Genomic DNA, 17,445 nt, shown 5'->3' with positions numbered 1-17,445 from the left:
TTTAACAGATCAGCTAGTATCTCCAAAGGAAGAACTGTGAAATATTTGAGCAGAAAAATCCATGCATTTTCCTTTTCCTTGTAATAAATTTAAGTTAAATTGAGTTGTTGCAGAAGTCTATACAAGATAACAAAAATTTCATTCCTCTCATCTGAGTATGAGACTGAAATAACAAAATTTAAAAAGTTTGGGGAAGAAATTTCTGAAGTCACTTACCCTGTGCGTGACTGCCCAACTTTATCACAGATGTCTAAGATGAGGCCCCAGTCCTCTGCAGTGTTCATCTCACTGGTTGCTTTCTCTGATGAATAAAGAATAAGTAAATGAAAATAAAATTTAAAAAAATATAAAAGAATTTAACAAAATTGTCAACAAAGATGTTGCAATATTACCTCTTTGTATATTGCTAAATGGATGACAAATGCCTATATTTAATAAATTCATATATTAAAACTATTATTCCTCATTCTTTTTTAATTTTTGAAAGTTCATTTGTGGTCATGAATTTAAACTCATAAGCAAATATATATTTTGGGGTTTTTTTCCCACGTAATAAAGATATACCAGAATATGACAAAAGTAGTATAGCTACCAACAGATTTTTTTTTTTCCCATTTGGAACTATAAAGTTTAATAGGATATGAATACCCAAAGCATTAGTTCACTGTTTGCAGTCTCAGATACAACTACATTTACCACTTCCTCAGACAATAAACTGCTGTGTCTTGCATTTCCTTTTATGTATTACAACTCAACAAGGAGGATTCAACAATTCATTAATAATCATTAAACTTTTATCTCCCCATTCTCATATCTGCTTTGGATGATATATTTCACTGTCTCTTTTCAGCTACTGAGACTGCTAACCCAAAGCTAATCTCATAGAAGCCACTGGAACTTTTTCTTCCAAATCTTTTGAATAGGACAAGAACAGTCCCTGCTGAAGAGTGAAGAAAGAGAGAGGGTAAGTGGAGAAGAAATAGATTCCACTAAAAAAAAAAAAAAAAGACTCCCTATTTCTCCCTCAGAAAAGCTTAGGTACACAGAGGATAACAATAAAAAAAAAGTGTTAAAGGAAACTGAGCCTTACACTGCAGCTGAATGGAAGATTATCTAAACACTGATAGATCAGGGCTGGAGAGCACAAGGGAATGCACAAGCAGTTTCCATTATTCACCAAACAAAAGGAGAATGGGTGCAGAATATGACACAAATTTTGTTTCCTATCTCTGCTTCACCTAATATTCACCTCTTAAGCCACAAAACACACCTCAGCAATGAGTACCATCCCTCAGGGAATGTCTCAGACTACTTAGTTTTATGAAAGGAAACAAATATTTCCTATAAAACTTATCTGCCAGGGAAGATTCATTATCCGTATTAGCACTTGCAAGACTGCAGAGAAGAGAAAGACAAAGCAAAACATCTAATCTCCAAAAGTTACTAGGAATTATTCATCCCAAAGTTGATGGCTTGTCTTCGTGAATCAGTTTCTCTGTCCTACAAATTGAAGTCAGGTTACAGTTAATTAGCTTCTTAATTCAGAACAAAAATGCAGAAAAGAAAAGCTGTATGGTTATGTGATCTCAATGTATTTCTGAGGAAAAATTAAACACTGTCACACACAGCTGGAATGATAACACATCAGTTGTACTGCCTGGTGCAAGGAAAGTAGCAAAGCAGTATAGGGAAATCCTAAATGGAAGTTAGTTACAATTCTGTATGTTCTCTCAGATAAAGTAAAAGAGCACTGCCTTGTCTCTCTAAACTGAATCAGAAAACTTACTTGATTAAAAAACCCGATCATAATCAACAAAAATATGAAAAAATCTGGGTAGACACCATGCTAACATCTAGCACTAAGATACATCAGCTGATCAACCAACCACTTTCTTTTTCTTTCAGTCTATTATTGTTCCAAATCATGCTTAGGACCAGTATAGCTAACAATCAGAGAAATTCTTGATTTTTAAATCTTGTTCATAAAGGAAACGTGTCAACTGTGAAGCAAAAATTGAGAGGAACACCATAATGACAGAATCCACTCAGCATGCCAAATAAAAATGCCAAAACATGAGAACAGAGCAATGAGACTGTACCCTGCTTATATCAGTTAACATTGTTTCATTACTCCAGAATTTCAGTTCTTTAGTTCAGGATACCTTATAAATACAAGTAAATGAGATGGGGCGGGGGGGGAAGGTGTTGAAGTGTGTCTGCATGGTGCTCTCCAGAGTCGTAAATTCCCACCAAGCTCAAAGCCCACATGCACCCCTCACTCACAACTAATGCCATAATTCAGTTAGCACATCCTTCAACAGTCAGCTGAGAAATCCAACGGAACTGAAACTTTGACCTTTTCCATTATTCTACATAACACACGGTTGTCTGTACTTTTGGCAATAATTGATCCTTCTTTCCTCAGAATGTCATCAGAGAGAAATGGCATGACAATTGGCTATGTCTTTTACAAACCAAAAAGTAGAAAAATGCAGTTTGAAAAAATTTCAGTTCAAAACCCAGTTTCATTACATACTTTCTGTATTCTCTAGTAACAAGCATCCATTAATTCCCCTGGATAATAAAATTAATTGTAGATGTGAGAAAAAAAATCTGCCTCTAGAATTTCACATAAATTGTCTCTCAAACAAGGGCAGTTAAAAGTTAACAACATACTGTGAATGTTATCAGTATACTATCTGGCATTGACTGTCCACAAAATAGGCCACTATTGCTGTCAGAGCATTAGCGAGTGACTATCACCTTTCACCACTCTAGGAAGAGGAGCAACAAAGAACCTTTGACAAAATTCCTGTGTTGCATCAGTGTTTTGTAGACAAAATTATGACTTAAGGCTACTTAAGTTAAACTTCTTACATTATTATCACTTAAAATCCATGAATGCTCTCTCTTCTAACTTGAGGCACACATTCACAGTCAAAAAAACCCAACTTTATGTGCATTCAGTATTTACTTACCCTGACTAACAGCTGGCACCCTACTAGCCTTCAGGTACAGCTGACATGTCACTGTCAGACTCTGGCAGGGAGGGGAAAAGAGACATTTGTATTTAAAGTCTTTAAAGTCTTTGGATAGGTTAGCACAGGAGATCCTCATCTTCTATTTCCGATCAAAAATAATTCTGCCATAGCAATATTGTTTACTTCAAACCTTATTCCTCCACCTCATCATTGCTACAAAATCTTATTCAACTTAGTGAATGCCAAGCCAGGATCAGATAACAGTTCAGACTTCACTAAAACAACTTTTAAAGACAATGCTGGCTCCTTCATGAAATCAATATTCTTTGAAACTTATTAATGCTATGTTAAACACAAAGGAAAATAGGACTACATGACACAGAGGTAGACATGATGGAGTTTTGTCTCTAGTTTTCCAAAGCACCTCTCTCCCATAAAGCTGTACCACTCAAATTCAAGGCATTGTCTTCCTAGCACAAGCAAGACCTACTTGTAGTAACTTCAGTAGTGTAGTAACTTCAACCAGTGCAAGACTATAGATTGTAATTAGTAGTTCTGAAATTTTGTGACTGCTTTTATTCCTGCTTTTTTTTTTTTTTTCCATTACAGATCTTCAACTTTCACCTTTATTTTCCTAGGAGTTATTTAAAATTATTTCCTTACAATTAATTCCACACAGACAGACAGATAAAGTGATAAGCACTTCCATAAGAGGAAAAGAATACTTAGAACTATGGCTTCTTTGGACAACAACAACAATGATTCTGCACAATATAAGAATACCTTTCTAAATAACTTCAACAATTTATTTAATTCCTAAAACAAAAACAAAACACACAAAACCAATATGTAACATTTTTCAGTCAGGCCTCTCCCTTTATACTTCTTCTGTACTCAGAATACTAATCATACCAAGACAGACCAATTCCATCTTGCCCAACATTCAGTCTCTAATATTTATTATACCTAAAGAAAGAGATGCCTAGGAAAACAAAAAAGAATAAGGTACGCATTAGTTGTACTTCCCTACAACACACTTTTCATCAACCAACAATTTGCAGCTTCGTAACTCCTGAGTCAGAAATGGTACTTCAAATGCATAAACATAATCATAAATCACGTATAAAACAAATAATTAAGGAAGTGTGCTGAAGGAAAATGCATCTCCTCTGATAGAAATCCCAGCTGTGTCTGTCTTCAAAATTTCTCAATACATTCTGGAACATAATGTCCTTCAAATAAAATATCTAGATGCTGAAATCATACTTCCAAACATATTTTCTATCTTCTTTTTTTCTTTTCAACTAAATCTCTGAATAAAATTTATACAAACCTGAACATCATCATCTGCCTTCTAAAGAAAACACCATTCCTCAGTATAAATGCTGTCTAGTCTCTCTGAAATACTATACCAAAAAAAACAGGAGACAGTGTTACACCTATTGATCAGAAGCCAGGCCAGAAAGATCTAAATATAGGAGTTACATTACTTATGCTTTGGTTGTGGTCAAAGTACATGGGCACTTGCATGGGCTTTTTTGGGATACCTAAATAAACCAGCCTCTCCTTGTGTTGTAAAGTTCATTAATTTTGTTGAGGCTCCATTTCCCTCCAATTTACACAAACCTGAAGGCTTGGAACATTGATAAAATTCTGTTAAAACTACCTAGAATTTCAAGAAATAACAAAAACAGATCAAAACCAGAGAAGTTGTGGATGCCCCCTCCCTGGAAGTGTTCAAGGCCAGGCTGGATGGGGCTTTGGGCAATCTGATCTAGTGGAGGGTGTCCCTGCCCATGGCAGGGAGGTTGGAACTAGATGATCTTTGAGGTCCCTTCCAACTCAAACCATTCTATGATTCTATGAAACACCTCCAAGCCCAACATTTATAATGTACATTATTTGAAGCAGATAAAATAAATATGAGTAAAAACTGTCAGAATATTCTACTAAACTAAGGTTTCATGGACATAATTTCATTTCCCCAGTTGCATATCTAAAATGAAAAACTGAAGTTCTCAGTAATTGAAGTTACAAAGAAAAGAATAGGTAGAGAAAGTCTTCAAAAGAACAGCTAAAGAAAGTCTTCACTCACAGACTAAAATTACAACCAGTTTCTAGCATGATAAAGAATCGTCAAAAATCCATTGTATCTATGTAAACACCACAGAATTAACAAAAAATCCAATACTACCCTCAGTCTTCTTTCCCCACCAACCACTGAAAGTCTTGTTTTCTTCCGAAGGCTAAATAAATAACTTTTCCTCTCTCTATAAAAATGCAAATACTAACATTCCAAAGCATTGTAAAAACATAAATGTAACTACTTCATCTCTTCAATATAGTTTAAATAGTCCTGAAAGACTGAAACTGATTGCAATTTTTTCTTTCTTTTTGCAGCTGCCAAGAAATTCTGATTACATACCATTCCACATCACTGAAGTTAAAAGTAATTAATTTTGTTCTTTTTGTCTGTCAAATATAATGAACAAATGCATTTGTTGGTCCATTCTACAAAAACCAGCACTTTAATTTAACCACTCTGCATTTCACTAGCATGCTCAGAATGGCACAGAGGAATACATCCAACCAGATTCTGTTTAGACAAGATTGAAAATAACCTGTAACAACCAATGCCACCATAGAAAGGAACCAGAACTCCCTGTTGAACCATTAACTTCAGTAAAGCTATTAACCAACTTCTTCAGTTTAACTGTATCCCCATTTGCCATATTCCTAAAAAGTCCTTATGGGAGTACTTGTGGAAAGTGTCCTATGGCAGCATCTCTAGCTGATCCAAGGCGAGCAAAGCAAGCAGCAGTGACTGAGCTGACATGAGGCCACCTCAACTCATTCCTTCAGAAGACTATGTAGGATCTCACCATGCCTAGCCAAAACAAACATTGCTCAACTCAGTAAGAAGAGCAGAACGAAGATAAAAGGATTCCAGATCTGGTAAGACAACGCTGAAAACAACAGTAAGACAAGCAGGGCAAAAATAATTTAAATATTTAGACATCTTATGGCAAACTCTAATAAAAATCCATGAAACTCAAACTACCTTTCACCCAGAAATATTACAACAGAGCAGGAAGGTGAGCAGATCAGAGATACATGAGAACGATGATGATTACTCTGCAAACATGGTGTATCACAGGCATGTTATACTAATAAATTGTGCCAGGATTTATTTGCAGAGCCCCACAAACCAAGTCACAGTAGAAGTGGCATTTCAGAAGGAAGATCAGCAAGAAACTTAACTTTTCACGTCAAATATACAGCATTATTTTTATCAGCTAGAAGAACAGATTTTACATGTTGGAGAACTATGATTCTTCTGAATTTTCATATTATAATGTACTCCGTCACAGCTGAAATGAGGGGAATGACAGCTCTTCCCTGGGAGTAAAGAAGAAGAATTACCATGAAAGTACAGTCTATAAAAATTCCTTTGCCTATGGAACATACTATGTTGGCTTCAAATTGCCCAGCTGAACTCAAAGTCTGGTGATTCATTTTCAGAAAGGGATACTGAAAAATATTTCCTTGTTGGCTATCATACAGAAGGGGTATTCCACTCATTTTTATCCTGTCAGTGTTGCCATTTTTCACTAAGAACATACACCGAAGGTATCTTTAGTGAGAAGTTTTTCATAAACATTTATAAATAACTGAAAAGGGGTGTGGCTATAGCTCCATTCCCACACATTTTCTACTCAGCCTCCCTGTTAGCTCACAGTTAATACCCTTCTCCATAAAACAATGCTGAGAAAAGCAGCAGGCCAACTTGGACAAAAGAATGCCATGAGGCTCATGACAAGCTGAACCAATCTTTGGGATTCATCTTCCCTTGCAGCCAGTCTACAGTCTCCATAATTATCTGGGGTCAAGAATCTCCTCTGTAACAGTTTTCCCTCCTTTTGGCAAACCTGGCCTAAACAGAGAAAAGCCCAGCTCAGAGAGACATGCAATTGGATGGTTTTGAAGATGTTGACTAACCAAGGGAATAAATCTAAAGACAAATCAGTTTAAATAGCAAGAGTATTTTATTGCAAGAAATTGCACCATGGGCATCATGGTCAAATCATGAACTGATGACTGTCGAAACTGAGAAATTTCTCCTTCCGAACTTAGAGGTAGTTATGGTCCTCAAAACAATGGAAAACAATTTAGTTCCAGATGTGTTGTCTGCAATCCATCACCCTAAATGATTCCAAAATCATTTCCAACTATTACACAGTACTGATTAGCTATCCAGCAGACAAAAACGCACAGCTATCGCAGCAATACCATCAATTACACAATGTCCAAATTCATATGAAATAGCTTTTCACTGCCTTCCTGCTTCAGGTATCTGATTTTCAAAAGAAAACTTTCTTGCTGGGCAAGAACAAAAGCAGAGCACTCAAACTTTCATTCTGAGAAACAAATTGCAAAATAACACTACTGCCTGACAACTTTTGGAAGTTTCCCGAGAACATGAGAGCTTACTTTACAGCTGACGTTATCTTTGAGGCCTGCCAAGAAGTTCATCCAGATAATAGCACATTCCCAAGGGACCTCAGGAAAGAAGGGCCCAGGGACACTTTCCGGGAGACTTCATCACTCCCATCTCCCTGGCACAAATCCAGTTAAGTGATGGATAAAGGCAGTAGGCTCCTGAAAGTAGGCTGCCACCAAATGAACAGCCTGCCGCTCCTTCGGTCTCCCTCAGGACACCATGAAAGGGGCCAACAAAAAGAGGCTGTGTTTACTGGTGAAAATTAGGCCATTGCCCACTCTCTGCTTTTCCAAGAACAATTTGGGAATGAGTGGTTACTTCCCTGTGCTCATACAGTATGCAGAACAATAGTTTTGAAAAATATCTACTGGTGATCATACCAGGCAAGCACAATAGGTAAGGTGTCAGCATCTTCTGCACCTAGAAAACAGCAAATAAGCCACCGAAGTAACTGTTGGGTGCATTATGAAACTTCCAGTGCTGACAAGCACATCTATCAGACTTTGCTCTAGAGAAACCCACTCAAGCAGTCTGATCTTCACTGCTGGACTGTGGCCTTAGGAAGTAAAAAAAAAAAAAATTGCCAGAACCTCAGCTATCACATTTTAATCTCATTAGTTCAAATTATTCTCACAGATAATATTACCAATGTTTCAATCATCTAATGGTCCACGGAAAATTGGCAAGCAGTGCAATCTTTTCCTCATTTTCAACTGCCAAATTACACTACAAGACAGCAAAACGATTAGGAAAAATTATTTACCACTTTTCAAAATAAGTCATTGTCAACTTTGCCACCAAGAAAATTATAAATTGAAGGGCAGTCTTCAGTGGAAAAGTGTTCTTAATTGTTCAAAATGAGAAGAAAAGCGAGCTTTGCTTTATTAAGATGCAACAGATTAAGAATTCCTGGTAACATACATACAGAATTTGTGTCACAGTCCTTTGTGTATGCACTAACACCCCCCCCCCAAAGAGATACATACTTTTCAAACAGTTTTGAGTTGTTTTTCTGAAAAGCTGGAAGAATTATATTGGAGCCATGACTTCTAAAGTTGGATAAACATTAAGAAAGAAACAATGTATTTGTGGTTGAAAGGTACTGGAAGTATAAGGCTACTAAAGAAATTTGTTCCAAGAAACACAGGCAGTGTTATACTGCTGTAAAAAAACAATCGGGGTGGGTTTGAGGAGCACTTATCCAAATATGAAAAAAAAAAAAGTCCCTTTATATTCTGCTGTTCCCCAGACAAAGCTTTTATTACGCAAAGTAAAATAGCAGCAGCAGGTAGGAGACAAACCATATTGCACAATCACAAATCAGATGTGCAAAACGACTTTTTAACTGCCTATGTGTTATTTTATCTTCAGTTTGGACACATGAGCATTAAGCATAATTTTTGTCAAGTACAAGCCAGACATTTCCTCTCCATCTAGTCTGGCCTTGGAACAAGCAAAGTAAGGATGAAACCTGATGACAGTATGCCAAGTTTCACTTGAAAGGGAAAAAGAAAGCTCCCACGGGAATTCACTTTAAAGCACTGAATACAAAACACTTTGACAATTTTCTCATGCCTGTCTGTGAAGCAATTGTAGATGGAGCTTTTCACTTTTCATCCTTTCAGCAACACTCCAGCACAAGCATTTCTCACTATTTGTTTTGCTATGCTGCAACGTTACTTCTGCTAAACAGGCCAGCGTGTTCCTCACAAGCATCCCCGTGCTCGCCCCCCACTCTCCAGCCCCATGAAGCCAGGCAGGGCCCGCAGCAGCCCCCGCCGCCCCCGGGCTGTCACCGACCAGGCCGTTGTCACCGCCGCCCGCTGCCAGGAGGCGCCCCCGGCCCGGCCGCTCCCCGCTGCACCGTGACCGCCGGCCCGGCCTGGTCGCCGCTGCTGCCCCCGGCTCCCCGCCACATGGGAGGGCGGGCAGACGTCGGCGAGCCCAGCAACAGCAGAGGGCTGGAGGAAAGCGGGCCGGCAGCCCGCGGGGGGAACCGGAGACGGGAGCGGAGTCGGAGGGAGGGCCGGCCGCGGGGTTACCTCAGCGGGAGGCCGGGGCGGACCGGGGCGCCAGCAGGAGCTACTCACCCACATCCTGGTCGAAGGGGTTGGTAGCGAAGAGCGGCATCGCGGGGCGCGGGGGCGCGGGGGCGCGGCGCGGCCACCCCTCCCCTCCCGGCAGCGCGGCGGCGGAACAAGAAGCCCTCGGCGGTGGCGGTGGCGGCGGCGGTGGTGGCAGCGGCTCCTCCTCCTCCCGAGGTACCTCCGCTGCCGCCTCCTCCTCCCAGGGCCCGGGAGCCAGCCCGTCGCGCAGCATGCTGGGAAACCGGGGCTGGCCCCACCGCCGCCTGACGGCCCGCGGTCCTCCCCGGCCCGGCCCCGGCTCCGGCACCAGCCCCCGGCCCGCCCCGCGGCGGCGGCGCAACGCACGGGAACGGGACCCGGCGGGGCAGAACGGCCCTTCGGGCCCTTTCCGCAGGCACCCGCGGCTCGAGCTGTGCCCTGGCCCCCGCCGAGCTCGGCCAGGTGTGTGGGCGGGCGCCTGGCCTGGCCTCGCCTGCTGCCCGGCACCCCGGAGGCACCCGCACTGCCCCCCCTGCCCCCCGGCCCGGCCCCAGTCGGCCCCGCCGCCCCAGGCCAGGCAGCTTAGGGCCGGCAGGACGGCTCAAGGCGGGCGGGAGGTTATCTTATTTAGTTCTACCGAGCTCTTTTCTGCCTCCCTAGTTAGTAGGTGGGTCGGTTTTGTGCTCAGACACGTTCAGTCCCTACAGAAAATTTTCAGAGCTTCCTTATACATGGGGCTGACTGAGTCTTTTCATTGTTACTGCTATCATGCTTCTGAAGTAGGTGACCTGACAGCGAAGGTCTAGGGTGGTGGTTACGATGGTGCCTTTCACAGCGTGGCACGGGAGCCTGACAGCTTCTCCACGCTTGGACCCTTGTTGAGATCAGTAGCCATCAGTTGTTCACAGGGCCTTGAATATCCCGTGGCCTTTGGTTGGGCAGTCATATCTTGCTGCTTCACTCCATATGAGTATCTTGTTGGCTTCGATGGGATGTATCCGTATCCCACAATAATGATTAGACTCTTAGGTTATGACACGTGCTGCCTGTTCCTGCTGTCACGTAAAACTGAAGTCATTATCCTTAAGGACTTTTAGTACTGTTTAATTACTCTGAACTAGTTGGGTCGCAAAAAAGGACACATGCACACATGTGAGGGAAGAGTCATAGGCATCTCGAAGAGCAATATGGGCACATCACAAGCGTGCAAACAAGAAATGGAAAAGACACGACTACTGTTTGCGTGCAGAAACACTAGATGCAATCAATAGCCCTAACCATGCTCAATAATGAATGTGATTGCATGCATTAGGCAGACTTCTGACACATTAAATGAAAACTGCACACCAAGCCTCTTCCCACAGGGATTTACAGTCATTAGGCACTTCCTTATTTTACTAAAATTTTTTCCAGGCTCACAAGTTCTGCTCCTTTCCCTATGCAGAACAACTGCTTTCAGCAGCTGATGCAGGTCAGCATTGATCTACTGCTTAGGACTGACTACTTTTAAGGAATTGGGTGTTCTCTTTGGGTTCTGTCTCAATTCAGTGACATCTGCTAGATATTCTCAGAGGATGCTTTACCTCCTCACCATTCATCATCTCCCATTATGTTCACAAAAGACATATGGCAGATGTTCTCGGAGCCTCTTTTATCCACTCCTTTTTCATCCCTTCCCTCTGATGAGTTTCAAAATGAATTGTAAGAGTTCTTTCAAAACAGGTGGAGCTTTTCTGCAGCAGTCCTGCAGTAAGAGCAAACACAAGAGATGTGGGGAACTGGGTTTTTAGACTGCCTTCAGCCTAAAAGGATTCCAACCCAACTTTACTTCCCAGGCAACACCCTATTCAACATTTTGAAAAAGGTAGTCTGTACTCAGGGAGCATCTTAAGGCTCTGTAGTCACGGCTTGTGTTTTGTTTCTGCAACAATTTTTTTTCTGTTGAACATGGTGTGAAGAGACCTTTGAATACTCTGTGTTATATTGTATCTCCCTCTTTTCCCTGTCCCATGGCTTTAGCAGTCTTTCATGGCACAGCAATGGGTGGTGATTAGAGCACTCTTCCACGAAGTGAGGGGTTTGCCCTCTCAGACACAGATGGCTATGGAAACCAGCTTCTCCACCTTCTGCGTGAGTAGTATAATGAGTATGCTATTAAAAAAAAGTGTGTTAAGCTTCCTTTGTTGGATGTAGTTCAAAATGTTTGTATTATTTCCTACTGCATTTGAAATGGGACTCGTGCTGCCTAAGTTAGCTATCTAAAAGTAAGGAATCGGGTTCAAAGGTACAGTCTCAAATTGCATATGATTTCAGGGTAACTACAGCTGATAGAGAATGTAGCAACAGTGCACTCCCTGTGCCCGCAACTATGTGCTGCCACCACATTTCTCGTATTAGATTTGGAATTTGATCCAATTCATTTGTGGCTGCACAATCAGCAGATCCAGCTGAAAACTACCTCCCTGCAGAAAGTTCCCTGTTGGATCATGTCACTCATCTGACTCACCTTGCAATTAGATCCCAGGCAAGGGAGAGGTGGGAAGGCACGGCTGGGGACTGTACTTCACCAGGCTGGGTCAAGAAAAACAGGCATGTCCAGGGGATTATTCATCTGTTCTATTTCAGACCTCGTTCCAAAGATGGCCTCTGCAACGGTCTGACTCTACTGATTTCATAGAGGAGCTTATCTACCCGGCAGTTCTCTGACTTAGGACTTGTCTCCAGAGACCCTTTTAGCAAGTTTTAGGTAGGGTGTTTTTTAAAAAGATATGCTATTTTTGTCCAAAGTAAACAGTCTCAGATGATTGGTACGGACTTCTTTGCACACTTCATTTTTTATATAGTACTGTTGTTCAGATACTGTGAAGAGATTGTATTCAGTATTATGTATTCAGTTAGTTGCCAGTGCAACTCAATTCCTGGATTTTAAAGATGTAACATTCTTCTAAATTTGCTTGAGTAACTGTTTAATTTTGTTATTTGTTTATATAATATATTATTTTTTAAATTATAACAAGGCTTTATCCATACCAAGGTTAATTCTGGATTCTGATGATATACAATGATTCATTTCCCTATAGTCCTATAGTCTTCCAGTAGGAAAGGGTACTTAGGAACAGCAACTTATAAATGACAATCTGCTGGGGAAGTTCTAATATTTTTTACAATCACTCAACTGACACACATCTGCATTAGACAAGTGTATTTCTTAGAGGAAGAAAAAATACATTGTGGCCATGGAGGGGAAGTCCACTGCATTTCCAGTTTAGTGGAGGAATATTATATTTGGCATGCCCTTTTATTTTAGCACATATTAGTTTGCTAGCTACTGCACTGTAAAGATAAGATGTATAACTCCAGGGAAAAGTCAGGCCAGTATACTTTTAGCAAGGAGGCAGATATGAAGACCAATGGTTGTCTCAGGGATCGGTCACACTGACCTCTATTTTAACTGCATTTTCATTATAGTCCATTGTGTAAGTTGCTTTCAGAGCTGGAAGCTGGGCAGAAAAGAAAATCAAAGGGAAAGAGGAAGGTTCAGAATAGAGAAAGTGCCAGCAGTCCATTTAATCACAGCTTTTGTCTTTGACAGGGTTAGTACAAGATGTTTTGGATGGCATACAAGGTGCTATAATGCGTAACAATACAATTAAATGACTAAGACAAAATTTATCCCAGTCACAGGCCACGTGTAAGTGTTCTAAGTACTGGACTACAGTGATTTGCTTCCCATCTATAATCTTATTGTACATGTCCTAATATTTTGCAAGTGTCCAAGTTGCATGGCTTACTTATGTAAGAAAATAAATAAGAATACCATAAAGACAATATATGAAACATATCAATACAGTAAATCTGGTGTCCTTTGTTATACAAGAAGTCAGGCTAAAATTATTTAATTGTCTTTTTTGGTCTTAATTTATGAAGTATGCAAGCAGGATTATATGAAGCATATAGCTCGAGTTCCCTCAAATCTATGTGATGTTAGAACTAGGCAAGTATTCAAATAATAAACTTTATAAAATAATTCACTTTGCCCTGCCCACATTAAAAATTGTAATGTGCAACTTTCTAGTTAATATTTGCACATACAGATGCCAGAAACAAGGGGTTATATCTTCCTCAGTCTTTCTGTATTCACAGCAGTACTTGCAAACCAACTCACATGAAGTAGTGTTTCACATGTTTGCACTGCAGTTTTGTGAAATGATTTTGGATAACAAGTTCACCAGAGTCAAACACAAAAATATGTTTATACTATTTACTTTAGGAAGCTTATAGAGATGTATTGTGATATACCTGTAAGAAGCAGATAATCTGGGAGCTGCTGGGGCCTCTGGGTGCCTGGGGATGCTGGTGGGAGCATCACTCTGTGCCAGCTTCCTGACACTGCCATGGGAAACCACTTGTCCTCGTGCTTTTTTTGGCAGGAACACCTGTTCTCAGTGTGGACAAACTGACTACACCCAATATGGTCACTTTTCCTTGCTGGTAACTCAGACTGGTTTTCAACCAATAATCAGGTTAAAATTAATCTTTTCATTCTCCACCACTCTCCTAAGAAGGAAAACAGAAATACTTCCACTGACCATAACAGGAGTTAGATTGGAACACTACTCCCTTGATAAAAAGCCTTTTTTAACTCAAGTCCTTGAAATAAAACTAAATAACAAGGAAAGATTATGCGTGCTCTGAAACTAATAACGGAAGCAGTGTCCTCTATAGAGATTGTAGTGCTCACACAAGCAAGCTACCATTGAAATATACTGAAAATCAGAAGGTATTTTTAATATTATTGAAGTGTGTATTGTGAAACTTGGTGAAAAATCTGCCTGATGTCTGTTGGCAAGGTAGCAAAGCTTCTTTATTTAAGAAAAATATTACATTTATTGCATAATATAGGAAATGGAATTTAAGGATATCTTATGCTTGCAGTTAATTTTCAACATGTACTTTATTTTACTCATGTGAACAGTACCATTGAAGTTAATGGTACAAATTTTAAGTTTTTAGTATTTTATATGTATATCTATATAATTAGAACATTAGAGTGGAGTTAGCTTTTTGATACAGCCAGTCTGCGTAGTGTGCAAAGCTGCCGACTGCACTGATTACAGTCTGTGGGACCAGTCTATACATAAATCTATCCAAGACTAGCAATGAAAAAAAAAATGTCAGGATAGTTAAACAATGGTACGGTCCAAAATATCCCATAATAATAATTATTGTACAGAGTCCATTTGGTCTATTATAGCAAAAAGTACACTGAGTTTGGATAAACCAAACTCAGATGAGTAGGATAGTCATCTCCCTTTACCATGTCTGTGTTCTTCAACACTGCAGTTTGGCTTATAGTTTTGCTTCTGAACACGATTAAATAGAACAATACACAAGGACATCTCAAACCAGTGCTTTTCAGAACATAAAATAAATATACCAGTGCTTTTCAGATATGTAGAATCAATAGTTTTCATACAAAGACTTCTAAATGTTCACACCAGAATTTTTGTATTTTTGTAACAGAGATATAAACTTCCACTTCAGCTTGTGTTCATGACGCGTTTTCCTTCGCTGACTACTGAACTGTACAGTCAGAGGCTTAATATGAATCATTTATCTTGCCGTAGCACTGCAAAACTCTAACTGCTTCAGATGTGCCAAATACAAAGACATCTTCTAGCTCTTCCCACAAGATTTATGTAATCCATTCTACACCACGTCTTTTGAAAGCATCTTCTGTCCTATTCCCAATGTAGTAAATAAAATAATAGATATACACACGCCGATGAATGCACAAGAAGTGCGTAAACACTGTGTTGTTCAATTTAGACATAGCTAAATTCTGTTTACTTGCATTTATCCTTGAATGTAGTAACCTCACTGGTTACTACATACCATAAACCTAAAATAGTGTGCAAGTACTATATATAAGCCTGTTGTCTCAACACTTTGTTCTTGCAAAGTGTGTTGGGAGCATTAAGTGAAGACAGGGCAGAAGGACAAGCAGAATTTCAGTTGTTAACTTTTTAAACAAATTCTTCTTTTACAGGATTTTAAGTTATCATCTGGCATTTGACTATTCTGAAGTATAAAGGTAATCTCATGATTCTGCAGGGCTTATACTACGTAATTCTTGCAGCATTTCATAGTAGATGACCTTCCCCCTGTGAAAGTGGAACTGATAAATCATTATATTATTCTCAGAGCACTACAACTTTTCATTTCATAGCAATATTCCCATATTGGAAAGGTAAATTTTTTTAACAAAAAAAATCATTGTAGAACACTGCATAATAAAATAATTCTCATAAAAGCTTCACCTTGTATTTCCAGAAATAGATTGGAAATAAAACCCATTCAGCTTTATAAGGTATTGAGTATCTACTTGTGCAATAGGAACCTAGAAGATAAATCTACATTGATAATACCAACCATGAAGAAGGCCAGGAAAACCATTCATTTTGGTAATAGCAGTATAGCAATGTTGATGGTTTGGAACTAGAGTGAATAAAAGAGAACTGCCTGTGAAGGCTGAGAATGAATACAAAACATAACAATGCGCTTACCCACAACGCAAAAGACCTTGATCTGACTATCTTAAGATTTATTAGGAAGTTTGATTTCAGACGCTGCTTGAATAACAGCAAAGCTGAGCTACATTGATATGCCAGTCATAAGTTATTTTAGAAGCTGATTTAGATAATGCAATTAATGCGTATTAATTCAGAACTTATTCAGTTCCATTGATTATGTTTCTGTATGTAGACAAACTCTGCCTTATGAATCATTCTGCGATTTTTTGGGCCAAAAGGTGCTAGCCAAAGTTGAAATATTAGATGAAATAATTTTGCACTATAAAAGTACAGTATTTCTAATCACAGATACTGCACTTAATGCTTTGAAAATAACTGACATTTTATCAAATTTAAATGAAGGATCTTGTAATTATTCAGAAAATACAGACTAGCGAACCGCAAATATATACACGGTAAATTCACAGAAATCATGGTTAAAAAAAAAAAAAGAACAATAGAAAACGCATGAAAAGGAAATTACATTTCAAGTAATTTATTGCAATTCCTGGAACAAAAACAGATTAAAAAAATATTAATGCAACAAACACCTTTTGAAAACACTGCTGAAAAATTGCCACACAGGAACTACCAAGGTTATGAAGTAGTTACAGATTAAGGAGCAAAATATCTCCATGGGTCAAAACATGGGAAACAGAAACAAAGAACAAGTTTTCTTTATTATGGCAAAAAGAAATCTGTGGGTTGTTTATGAAAGTTCTGTAGTAAGTTTTGTGCTTATACATTCATAAATGATCAGGAAACACAGACGAGCATGGGATGGCAAAACATGCAGAGGACAAAATGTTTAATTTATTCAAATCCAGAAAGGGTTATGAGGATCTTCAGAAATTTCTCATCCATTGGGTGAATGGGTAGAAGAAATTTCACCCCTTCTTGGGGCCTTAGTCTTCCTTGTGAATTGCGACCTGCCGGACTGAAAGCTGTCCTCTCCCCGAGGTCACCCTGACAGCTGGCTGTTGGGCCTCTGAGGTGGGACTCTGTGGGCACATTCCCACCAGTCGGTCTCTGACCACATTTCTGCATTTTTCAAGAACTGTGGTATTTTCTGTCACTTTTGTTGCGGTGGGCTATGCCCGCCACTTTTGCCTGACGGTCACCAGCAAGCCTGGAGACGCAGCACCAACCCACAGGGGGCTTCCTCAGCCTAGGGGACAGCGGTCTAACGGCCGGGGCCGTCAGTGAGGGCCGGGACCCAGCCCGCCCGGGGACGCTCCGTGCGGGCTGCCGCCAGTCTCACCCGCCCCGCCCGGGGGCCGCGGCCCTGCCCGCCCCGGGACCGCGCCGCGCCGCCCCCGGAGGGT

The 17,445-nt window shown here is 40.1% G+C and overlaps 1 protein-coding gene across 2 annotated transcripts in view; it reads right to left on the bottom strand.

Moving 5' to 3' along the window:
- STAM (signal transducing adaptor molecule) overlaps positions 1 to 9,795 on the bottom strand; it is a 34,192-nt gene extending 24,397 nt beyond the window's left edge. The window contains exons 1-2 of one of the 2 annotated variants that reach the window (XM_054816694.1): positions 9,573 to 9,795; positions 217 to 301 (exon numbers count right to left, since the gene is read on the bottom strand). In XM_054816694.1, the coding sequence (XP_054672669.1) occupies positions 217 to 301; positions 9,573 to 9,612 (125 nt within the window). In that variant the 5' untranslated portion in view covers positions 9,613 to 9,795. Of the gene's footprint in view, positions 1 to 216; positions 302 to 9,524 lie in introns of both variants that reach the window. The other variant, XM_054816695.1, reaches the window with a different exon arrangement.
- Between the last annotated feature and the right edge of the window lie 7,650 nt (positions 9,796 to 17,445).

The sequence above is a fragment of the Grus americana genome, chromosome 2, assembly GCF_028858705.1.
Source record: "Grus americana isolate bGruAme1 chromosome 2, bGruAme1.mat, whole genome shotgun sequence".
In the NCBI taxonomy this organism is placed as follows: Eukaryota; Metazoa; Chordata; class Aves; order Gruiformes; family Gruidae; genus Grus; species Grus americana.
This window is presented reverse-complemented; position numbering and strand designations above follow the sequence as displayed.